This window comes from Ambystoma mexicanum, chromosome 13 (assembly GCF_040938575.1).
Source record: "Ambystoma mexicanum isolate Mex_15411 chromosome 13, UKY_AmexF1_1, whole genome shotgun sequence".
Classification (NCBI taxonomy): Eukaryota; Metazoa; Chordata; class Amphibia; order Caudata; family Ambystomatidae; genus Ambystoma; species Ambystoma mexicanum.
Window position 1 is genome coordinate 56365641 of NC_090938.1, and position 10934 is coordinate 56376574.

The 10934-nt window shown below is 46.7% G+C and overlaps 1 protein-coding gene across 1 annotated transcript; it reads left to right on the plus strand.

The window, feature by feature from the left end:
* The first annotated feature begins 1473 nt into the window (after nucleotides 1-1473).
* Nucleotides 1474-10459, plus strand: LOC138520242 (olfactory receptor class A-like protein 1). The gene is made up of 3 exons (XM_069632707.1): nucleotides 1474-1529; nucleotides 4442-4535; nucleotides 9506-10459. The coding sequence occupies exons 1-3, from the start codon at nucleotides 1474-1476 to the stop codon at nucleotides 10457-10459; spliced, it is 1104 nt and encodes a 367-aa protein (XP_069488808.1).
* The last annotated feature ends 475 nt before the right edge of the window (nucleotides 10460-10934 follow it).

Genomic DNA, 10934 nt, shown 5'->3' on the forward strand with positions numbered 1-10934 from the left:
AATGGGGTTTGTCCCGTGCTAGTGTGGATAGAGTTATTGTAAGCAAATTCTGTTAGCCAAAGAACATCTTTCCAGGATCCTTCGGTCTGTTGCAGCATGCACGTTAGGTACTGCTCCAGCGTCTGGTTAGTCCTTTCGGTTTGACCATCGGTCTGGGGATGGTGACTGGTAGAAAGGTGGAGGTCAATTTGCGCGATCTTGCAACAATTCCTCCAGAAGGCTGGGACAAATTGTGTCCCCCGATCAGAGATCAGTACTGAGGGGAAGCCATGTAATTTGACTACTTGTTCCATTAACACGGTGGCCAGGATTCCAGCAGTAGGAAGTCATTTTAGTGGAATGAAGTGTGCCATTTTAGAGAATAAGTCCACTACTACTAAAATGGTGTTGAAGCCGTCACAAGGAGGTAAGTCTGTAATGAAGTCCATGGACAAGGTATGCCAAGGAACCGGTGGTATGCTTAGGGGATGTAATAATCCTGCGGGGCTGGTTTTTTTAGATTTTTGCTGTGCGCAGACTCCGCAGGTCGCAATGAATTGGGCCACATCCTTTCTCCAAGTTGGCCACCAATAATTCTTCCTCATTTTGGCCAGTGTTTTAGTAATCCCGGGGTGTCCCTCCACTAGAGAGGTGTGGTAGTTGGCGATGATCTTGTTTTGGGTTTCTTTACCCTTAATGTATAGTCTCCCCTGAAAATAGGCTAAGTTGTAAGAGTACTGATCTCCCTTATTCAACCATTCTTGTTGGGCGGTTTGATCCATTTGCGATTGGATGTCGGTCTTTAATTCTTCCCAACAGGCGGTTACTGCAATCTGGTTCTGAATTCGTTCCTCGGGAATAATGGGTACTGGTTCTGATGGTATGAATGCGTCCTGGTTATTGCCCATTCGTGACAGAGAGTCAGCTTTTCCGTTCCGCACTCCAGGTTGGTACGTGATTATGAAATCATACTCCGCGAAGAAGAGAGCCCAGCGAAGCTGACGAGATGATTGAGCCTTGGCTGTGTTTAAATACTGCAAATTGCGATGGTCCATGATAATGGTGACAGAAAGCCTAGCTCCCAGGAGGTAATGTCTCCAGTTTTTAAGGGCTCCTTTGATTGCCAATAGTTCTTTGTCAGTTATAGCATAGTTATTTTCAGGTGCTGTAAACTTGCGGGACCAAAATGCTATAGGATGTAACTGTCCGGTGTCTGGGTCTCTCTGTGATAACACTGCCCCTATGGCCACATTGGAGTCATTGGTCTCAACCACATAAGGTAGATCGGGTCGAGGATGCTGAGAACTGGGGCTGAAGTGAAAGCCAATTTCAATTCCTGGAATGCCTTTTCAGCGTCGGAGGTCCAAGAAATCTTTTTATTCTTTCTTAGCAAAGAGGTGATAGGGTGGACAATTTGCAATAATCCCGGAATAAACCACCAATAGAAGTTGGCAAACCCGAGTACGCTCTGCACACCTTTGATTGATGTCGGAGATGGCCATTGAAGAATTGCTTCCACTTTACGAGTATCCATGTCTACGCCTTATGGGGTAAGCATAAAGCCCAAGAACTCGACTTCTGTAACGTGAAAAAAACATTTTTCTAGTTTGGCGAATAATTGGTTCTTACATAGCTTTTCCAAAAAGGCTCTTCCATGGCCCACGTGCTCCTCCTTGGATGCCAAATAAATGAGGATATTGTCGATATAAACAAGGACACAGACCTCTTGCAGTTTGTGGAGTATGTCGTTCATAAAGAACTGGAATGTGGCTGGTGCATTGCATAGCCCGAAGGGCATAACCTGGTACTCGAAAAGCCCATATTTGGTTTGGAATGCTGTCTTCCATTCGTCGCCCTTTTTCACTCTGACCAGGTGGTAAACTCCTCGTAGATCTAACTCCGTATAGATTTGAGTATTCTTTACCTGGTCGAGTAGCTCAGGAATAAGTGACAGAGGATACCTATTTTTTACGGTAATCTGGTTTAACGCCCTGTAATCTATGCAGGTCCTGAGGTCCCCTTCTTTCTTTGGTATGAAGAAGAGAGCTAAGCAGGATGGGGATTTCGATGGGTGGATGAACCCATTAGCTAGATACTGATCAAGATATGTTCGTAGATGCTGATTTTCCTGCTCGGTCAGAGCATAGATTCTGCTGCAGGAAACTTGTGCCGCAGCGACCAGATCGATTTGGCAATCGTAAATTCTGTGTGGTGGTAGGGTGTTTGCTTATTCCTTTTGGAACACATCCATAATGTCTTGATATTCGGAAGGCAATGAGCCCGACATTCCCAGGATGGGTTTCTCCTTGTGTTGTAATCTCCTTACATCCATAAGGTAGCAGCTCTTGGTGCATTCTGGGGAAAGGTCAGCTTTCTGGTGTGCCAGTCGATCCTTGGGTTATGGGTTTCCAGCCACTGCATTCCTAGAATCATTTGGAACTGGGGGGCCCCTATGAGATTAAACAAAATGCTTTCCCGGTGACCATCCTGACATGTCAGCATTACCTCGTTCGGTGAGTTGAGTTACTGGACCCGAAGACAACTGAGAGCCATCCACAGCAGTGACCTATTCAGAGTGCGGTTTTTGCTGATGCGGAAGGCCTATCCGTGCAGCCAACCCCTGATCAATGTAATTTCCCACCGCACCACTATCGATGTAGGCTTCTAGAGCATGTACTCTTGATGGTTGTTGGGGGTGGGCTTTTAATACAGGAATGACCAGGTGTGAGGTCCTTACAACTTTCTTGATTCCACTCGACAAGTGGACCTCTACACTTGCTGGGCGTCCAAGTTTCCCGGCTCCTGTTCCTCGTCTTTGTTGTCATTGTCCGTGGCACCTACCACCTTCTTGGGGGGTTTTGTAGGGCAATCCCGTAAGAAATGTCCAGCTTTATCCCAATATAAACAGAGCCGCTGTTCTCTTCTTTTTTCTCTTTCAGCCTTAGAAATGGGAGCCCATAATCCCCCTAGTTGGATAGGTTCTGGGGTTTCATGACCCCTGGTCTCAGTGTCCCGAGGCCTTGAGGCTTATGTAGACTGATCGCCCTTCGGCTCTTGTGCTGTCCATTTTTCGGTCTTGTAACCGGTGATCTAACTGCACAGTTAGGTTGATATAGTCTGCACAGCATTCGGGTGGGTTAACAACTTGAGCTAGTACTTCCTTTAACTCACTACGAAGCCCCCGATAAAACAGTGTGGTCCTTTTCTCTTCCGGCCAGTTGTCTGTGCTACAAGACGATTGAAGGTGGCAATATAAGTCAATAAGTCGGGGTTTCCTTGCCTCAGAGACAGTAGTTCGTTGTCTAATGCTTGCCCTTGAGTGTGTCTGGCAAACAGCTTTCCCAATTCCAGTTGGAATTCTGTAAAGTTCCAAAGTATAGGATCATCCTGAGCCACCAATGGTATGGACCAATCAGCTGCGCAGCCTCCCAAATAAGAAAGAACAAAGGCCACACTAGCACTGTCATTAGGGAAGGCTCCTGGTCGACACAAAAAGTGGAGGCAGCACAGATTCATGAACATAGCGTATTTGTTCGGGTCGCCAAAAAAGCGTTTGGGTAGGGCAAGTGGAACCGCCCCCAGGAGTACCACCTGTACTGGAGGTGAGGGCCGCTGCAACAGAGTTGGTGTAATTCTGGGTAACGGGACTTGTCCTGCGTGTGCCTGAAGCATTTGTCTTGCCAGATCATCTGTTTGTTCTCGGGCTATAATAAGGTCTCTCCTCAGGGAGTTAGTTTCCTGTCTTGAGGCATGCACCTCAGCCCGTAGCTCTCCCAATAGTTGGGCTAACTGGTCGGTTTCAGAAGTTTCCATAATGCCCGGGCGGAAATTTGGAGAGGCTTCGGGTTCTGTTACGCTCACCTGGTCTCCGCGTGGGCGTTGGGGCATGGTTGGAGCCCTCCCTTGACTTGACTCCTCGGAATCGTCTTCCCTCCAGATAGTGGTTGGACCTGCGGCTTGGGAGATGGGTGTTGCCCCTGAGTGAAGAGGAGAGGCAATGAAAATGGAGTGGGCATATCGTGACTTCCCCCAGCCCTCTCGTGACAAAATACGGTGTGCAAGCGCTTTCCCATATAAGCTCACGTGTAGTTCTGTTATGTTGAGCTGTCCGTCATGCCTATCCTAGCAGGGGCACTTAGAACAGACCAAGGTCTGTGGGAGTGTTGATCCAGACCATCTGCGACCAATCCACTTTGAAGGTGAGTCTTTTTTATAACTATTGTTCAATTAGACTGTCTGTATTTCATCTAATAATTATTCTTGCAATGTCTCATTCCATTTCCATAGGTACGGAGAAGTAAATTGGGACCGAAGAGAGTCCGGAAGACCTTAGAGGCTGATGGAGTTTCAACAGTGACAGGTAAGTTGGTCTTTGCAAGGGAACTCTAGTCTTTTGTATGATGTGGCCGTGCGTTCGATATGCGTATGAGTTCTAACCTGTTGTGTTCTTATTTCCTCGTAGGAGCAGGCCGACTATGAAGAATGGCGTCCGGATTCTCGATGAAGATTTGCGGTTGCAGGATGAAGACTCCGACTCTGACCGTGTTGGAATGCCGGTGAGAAAGAAGACTTTGGCTCTGACAGTGATTGAATGCAGGTAAGAGGAAGAGTCCGACTCCAGCCGCGATGAGTTGCAGGTAAGAAGCACTCTCAGCGATGTAGCGGCTGGCAGCAGGTAAGATGCACGTTCAGCGATGTAGCGGCTGGCAGCAGGTAAGATGCGCCCAGTGATGTAGCGGCTGGCAGCAGGTAAAATGCGCGCCCAGTGATGTCGCGGCTGGCAGCAGGTAAGATGCGTGCCCAGCGTTTTAGCGGCTGGCAACAGGTAAGGAGCGCCCTCAGCGATGGAGTAGTTGGGGCAGAAGGCGCACACTGCGATGTAGCGGTAGACTGCAGGTAAGAAACGCTCACAGGAATATCTTCAGGATGGGGCTGCAGGAATCCAGTGATGCGCCAAGTAAGCACAGCGGAGAGCATTACGCTGCTGAAAGCAGAATAACGCGAAGCGAAGGCACGTGGATGGGCTGGCCTTATATAGGCTGGCTCAGGCCCCTCCCTTTAGCCCCACCTACTGGCTCCAGCTTGCCCTTCTTTGGGACAGTAGCACGTGCCTTATAATTCTGTTCTATGGCCACGCCCGGCCCAGCTGCACACGCCCTTGGCATAGAGTGTGCAGAGCACACTTTTGCATGAGCCTGGCGACAGAGGAGTCAGGACTGGGTCCAATGGGACCGTGCGGATGAGGAAGGACTGGCCCCTTGACTAGTGGCCATTACCCTCGGTCAGCATCAGGAATTGGAGCCTCAAATGTCCTCTTCGGCTACTTCAGAGCAATAATACTGTGTAAAGAAAGGCATGATTCAAGGGGTTGCAGTTATGCAGCAAATGGAAATTTTGTGCAGTTATTAACACAAGCAATGAACAACTTGACAGGCACGTTCTTCCTAATGGGGTCACGTGTATAGGCAGGTGCACACAAACAGGTGCAGTTTAAATAAGTTATTGCCACAATCAACCTCTTTGAGTTGTTTTTCCATGATAAACCCCTTTTTACTTTTTAATAAGGATATGTTGGTGTTTTTGAAAATAGAGAAACCTTTAATTGATATTGGAAAATGTTTACTCCCTCCAAGTGAAAATAACCATACCCACGTGATGGTTTTTGTAAAGGGTATTTCAATAAGTTCAGAACAGATATCCCTTTTCACAGAAAAATAATATCTAAAAAGTATACGTATTTTCCTAATGGAAAAAAATCTCGGTAGTTGTGTTCGTTTTTCTTTACCAAACTCCTACATATTTCAAACACAGTTATGGTTTTAAAAAAGCTTTATAGTTTAAGAGTTTCTTACATCCTCTCTTATAAACAAAATATGTTTGTTATATCAGAAAAGAAAGGTTTCTATCATTTAAAAAATATGATTTTTTTATTAACTGCTATTTATTTCAAAAATGTATATATGTAAAATGTTTTCAGAAACTGCACCCACGTTTGCAAAGGATCACGCAAATCACACAATTGCACTCCAGTGAGTTTGGAAAATGTAAGTCATTCGGTCATTTTATTTGTTATGATTTTTAATGACACCCCTATAATGGAGACATGCCTGCGGGTGAACGTCATGCGTTTGCATGTCAATGGTGTCACCAAAAGAGAGCCAGTAGCCATCATTGCGGCTTCTGGAGACGAACGTCCTCATTAGGACCCTGGCGGTAGAGGGTTAACGACGCCGGTAGAGCTGCCGGCGCCGTTAACCCCATGCTGCCTCATTACGAGGTCCGCTCGCGGGACCCGCTCAGGACGCCTGGTTTTACCAAACGTCCTTAGTGGGTCAACTTCCATCAGCCCTAGCCATCATAATCCATGGCCCAGCATGCTAACAATGGCCCATCAATAACGGGCCCATTCTTAGCATGCTCCCCATTCACATTGAGTCCTATCGGGCTCAAATGGGAAAGGGGATTCATTTTTACAGGGTCCAAGAAAAGGGCAATTACGGGGTGCACCAAGGTCAGCATGACCCAGTTATTGCCCTTTTCTTGGACCCGGTAAAGAATGATTACCGGCGGCAGCCGTGCCCTTAATAAGGGCACAGCTACCGCCAGGGTCGTAATGAGGCCCGAAGAGTAGTAGCACAACTCGTTGTTGAGTTAGGAGAAGCGCCTCCTGCTGCTTTTTGAAGAGAAGGTGTTCTTCCATGGCTCTAAGCGGATGAGGTAATGACTTCCACAGCTTGGTGGCCATCACCGAGAAAGCACAGCCTCCTGCTCGAAATGGAGACCACGAAGGCCACTGCAGAACGCAGGGCCCAGGGTGACACGTCGCGGCCTAACATATTTATTTACAGACATTTCAGGCCTGACAACAGTACCATCCCAGTTGCATAGACTTGAATGCAATTTGAGCTGGAACATGGAACAGGGACCAAGAGCTGCGCTCACAGGGCGCGTGCAATGTCGTCAGATCTCCCTAAGGGGAACAGTGGAGCAGCTTCTGTGAGAAAACACATTTGGCATCATTCTCTTATGATAGATCTTACGGTGCAATGTGAACACCGCCCACCAGCTGCTCTGGCTAGATTTGAGATGGGCAAGTAGTCCTAGGAGCTCCTACCAAGAGAATGCCTAAGAGCGATTCACCTTTAGGCATTTCTGGCTCACCCACTCTTCAATGGTCAGAGAAACCATGGTCCTCATTAGAAGTTTGCCGGTCCGGGAACTACGGTACCGGTTGTGCTCGCAGGTGCCTTTCTGCCCACCAGGTCGGAACTGGTGGACGGACTGGCACCCACGAGCACAGCATGTCGGATGCACCGGCACTGTTAGAAACGGCGGCGGTGCATCCAATCTCCCAGTTCCCATTCGGGCCCTATGGGGCCGAATGGGAATGGGGAGCACCTTTTTTCCAGTGCCCGTGAATGGGCAAATACCGGGTCTGGCGGGGCCGGAATGCCCCTTCGCGAGTAACTGCCCCTTAGTGGGTGCCGGAACTTTTCAGAAGTATGGCGGCAGCCTGCCGGTTTTACGGCCAAGGCTACCGCCAAACTTCTAATGAGGCCCCTTAAGCCTGGCTGGGCTAATGGTCTTAATACTGATAACGATGGCTCTACCCCTCAACCCTTCTCTGATGTCAGATAGGTTCTAGGCCTCGCTCCAAATGATTGGCTACCGCATACAACACTAGGTAACACTATTATGTTCCCCTCACTTTGCCATGATAGCCAAACAGCCGCCTGCATAACTCTTACTCACCGAGGTTTGTTTCCTCCCCAGATCCTTGCTCCTGCACTCATTGACAATCATAGTCCTATTTTGGACTTCAGAACTGTTTTGGTCAGGCCTTTCATTCCCTGGTATCTCCACCTATTGAATGTGCACAATACTTTGATGCAATGTACATATACTGTAGTTTTCCCTCCTCTCTATTTTCTTCATTCCTAGCCCTTCTCTCCGATTTTGGGCAGTTCATTGTGACTGTGACGTTTTATCAACTTGAATCGATTAATCTTTTACATGATTTTCTTAATTTCATTTGCTTGCTTTCGATTGGTTTTCCACGATTCAACATGTTGATGTTCATTTTATCTTTGTTGAACTCACAAATTGTTTTCGCCCTTGAAGAAGACCCATGAGGGTTGAAACACGTGCTGGCTGACTGGCGCACCATTTGTATGATATTAAATTACATTGAGAAATAATGCTCTTCAGCTGTACTCGTTTTTTGCAACTTATTTGCATAGCCAGCGCAAGATTTCCAGGTCTAACTAACCTCATACAATGCTAATCTCGCGAGTAAACTCAAGGTGTACGGCTAATACTACACGAAATGAACCCATGCAGAAGGTGCAAATTTGGCTGATCAATGGCATAGATATTGAACAATAAAGGTGACAATGGGGGGCCCTGTTTGACTTTACAGTACAAGCTCAGTACCTGTGACTCAAAAGTGGGTAAACCTATTATTGTAATCAGCTGGTTAAGAATGATTTCATACGGTCCATGTCCAGGACCCCCATTTCCGAGAGACGAACCATACATTGTGTTTTATCTTATGCGTAGAATGTATAATGGGCAGGATTGCTTAAGTATCTTTACACTTGACTGCTTCTGGGTCACACTATCCATCTAGATCAAGGGTCTACAATATGTGGCTCTCTGGGACTGATGGGAGTTGTATTCCAAAATATCTTGATATCCAAAGGTTGCAGACCCTAGCGTAGAATAAATCAGGGTTTTCCAACCTTTTGATATCAGGATGTTTTGGACAACAACTTCCATCAGCCCTAGCCATCATAATCCATGGCCATGGATTGTGGGAATCACAGTTCAAAATATCTGGTGATCGGCGGGTAGCAGACCCAGGTCATATATCATTCTCCTTCAGGCTACATGTTACTGATTACCAGGTGGTTGCATAAGCGACATGGTTGCCAACCTCCTCTGAGACACCTTCCATTGACACAGGCCCTGAAACACCCATTGACTATGATTAAGTACTCAAGGTCAATGCTTATCATACACATGCATTACACATTATATAAGCAGGAGAATGATAGGCCTGTGCAATTGATTGCAACCAAATCCATACAGTAAGGTCAAAGTATACCAGATTTGATAGCAAATTGTTAAATAAATGCCAACTCTCTCGATACTCCAATCAGAGCCTTTTGGATACAAGTACCGGACAGCTAGTGGGCCCCAACTAATATTAATGCATTTCCAACTCTTTCATCAGAGTGTGATAAGTACAACTTCACCATCAGCCCTCACACCAGGCCACTATCCGTGAAATCTTAAGAGCTACTTTCAGGACATTACATTTCTCTAAGAATGAAGATTTATTTGAACAATTCTTTGTAGAAAGGACTTATTGTGTTCTGTGTGGCATGGGATGGACCTGCTGGGAAGTTGGCTGTGGGAGAAACCAAAAGTGCACAATTCTTCAACTTCGGCCTGTGTATACCATGTCAGAGGTCCTCTCGACTTAACGAATGATATTGTCGATACCTGCTTTTTACCGTTTCAGGTTTTCACAAGAGTGGTCCCTTATCTGGACGGATACAGCATGGAATCATACTACATAATCAAGGCGTCCATCTACCTCCTAATGACAACCATTGGTGTGGTGGGCAACACCCTGATCTTGTTGACGTTTGCACTGATTGTATACCAGGAGCACCAGCTCGCAAAATCCGAAACCGTGCTGTCACATTTGGCCGCAGCAAATGTGATTGTGTACTTGACGCGGACGTTGCCTGCCGTTTTCCATGACTATGGGTGGAAGGACCACTTTGGAGATGCTAGCTGCAAGGTGGTGTCATACGTCTTCAGGGTTTTCCGTGGGATGGCGATAGGCTTGACCTGTCTGCTGAGCTGTTTCCAGTGTGCCATCCTTAGCACAACCAACATGGCTGACAAGCAGATGGTACACTACTCTGTCAACCCTGTGATTGCCGGCCTGTATCTTGCTAACATGGCAATAAATAGTGATGTTGTTCTCATGGCAACTAGGCCACACAATGCTTCTCACTTAAAGTATGTCTTCAACCCTGGGTTCTGCTTGATCATATACCCGGATAAAAGGACCTTTGAAGCGACAGGATATGTAGATGTTGCTTTCAATCTCATATTTGTTATTCTGATGGCTCTGGCAAGTGCTCGAATGTTGCTCATTTTACACAAGCACAACAAGACAATGAAAACTATCCGAAACGAGGACCAGAACAGGGGACACAGAGCAGACCAAAAAGCCGCCAAAACTGTGATTGTGTTGGTCTCGTTCTACGTCAGTTTTTACGGCATCGACAACACAATAAAGCTGTCCCAGACCATCCTTAATGAGCTCAACGTCATGGTCTCGGATATCCGTGTCTTCTTCACCATGTGTTATGGTGCCGTATTTCCTGTAATTCTTTCAATTTCCAACACCAAAATCAATTCCATTATAAGACAGATATTCCAAGTGAACCAGCAACAGTGAAGACAAAAAGACTACAATGCTTGAGCAAACAGCCAGAGGCAGTGTGTAGGAAACAGTTACTAGTTTGCTTTTATGTTATGTCATTGGGCATTTGTATAGCACCTTTCCCTATGGGCATGAACTTGTTGTGGTTTGAACGCTCTTGTGGACAATAGTCCAGGTCAATGGAGAAAGTGGGGTGGTAAATAGTGCACGTGTGCCCTCTGCATGTGTGCAGCTAGACCGAATCTTGTGGTGTGTAGCAGCATTCTAATGCTAATAGTAGTGTGGAGGTTGTGTGAGACCAGCAGTAGTATGTGTGCAGCTAGGCTGAAATGAATCACGAGGGATAGCCGCATTCTTTTGTTTCTTGCTGCCGAGGGGAGAGTCAGCATAATGGTAGGTATGTGTGAGTATCCATGCAGTTGGAAGAGGTCCCCTGTTCCCGATTACCTTCCTGTGCCTCCGGAATTCACTTTTTCTCCCTATTATAGAG

Coding starts and splice junctions, on each gene's coding strand:
- LOC138520242 (XM_069632707.1), top strand. CDS start 1,474: ATGGCCATTGAAGAATTGCTTCCACTTTACGAGTATCCATGTCTACGC. Junction 1,530..4,441: donor CCATGTCTACGCCTTATGGG/GTAAGCATAAAG, acceptor ATTTCCTCGTAG/GAGCAGGCCGACTATGAAGA. Junction 4,536..9,505: donor CTGACCGTGTTGGAATGCCG/GTGAGAAAGAAG, acceptor TTACCGTTTCAG/GTTTTCACAAGAGTGGTCCC.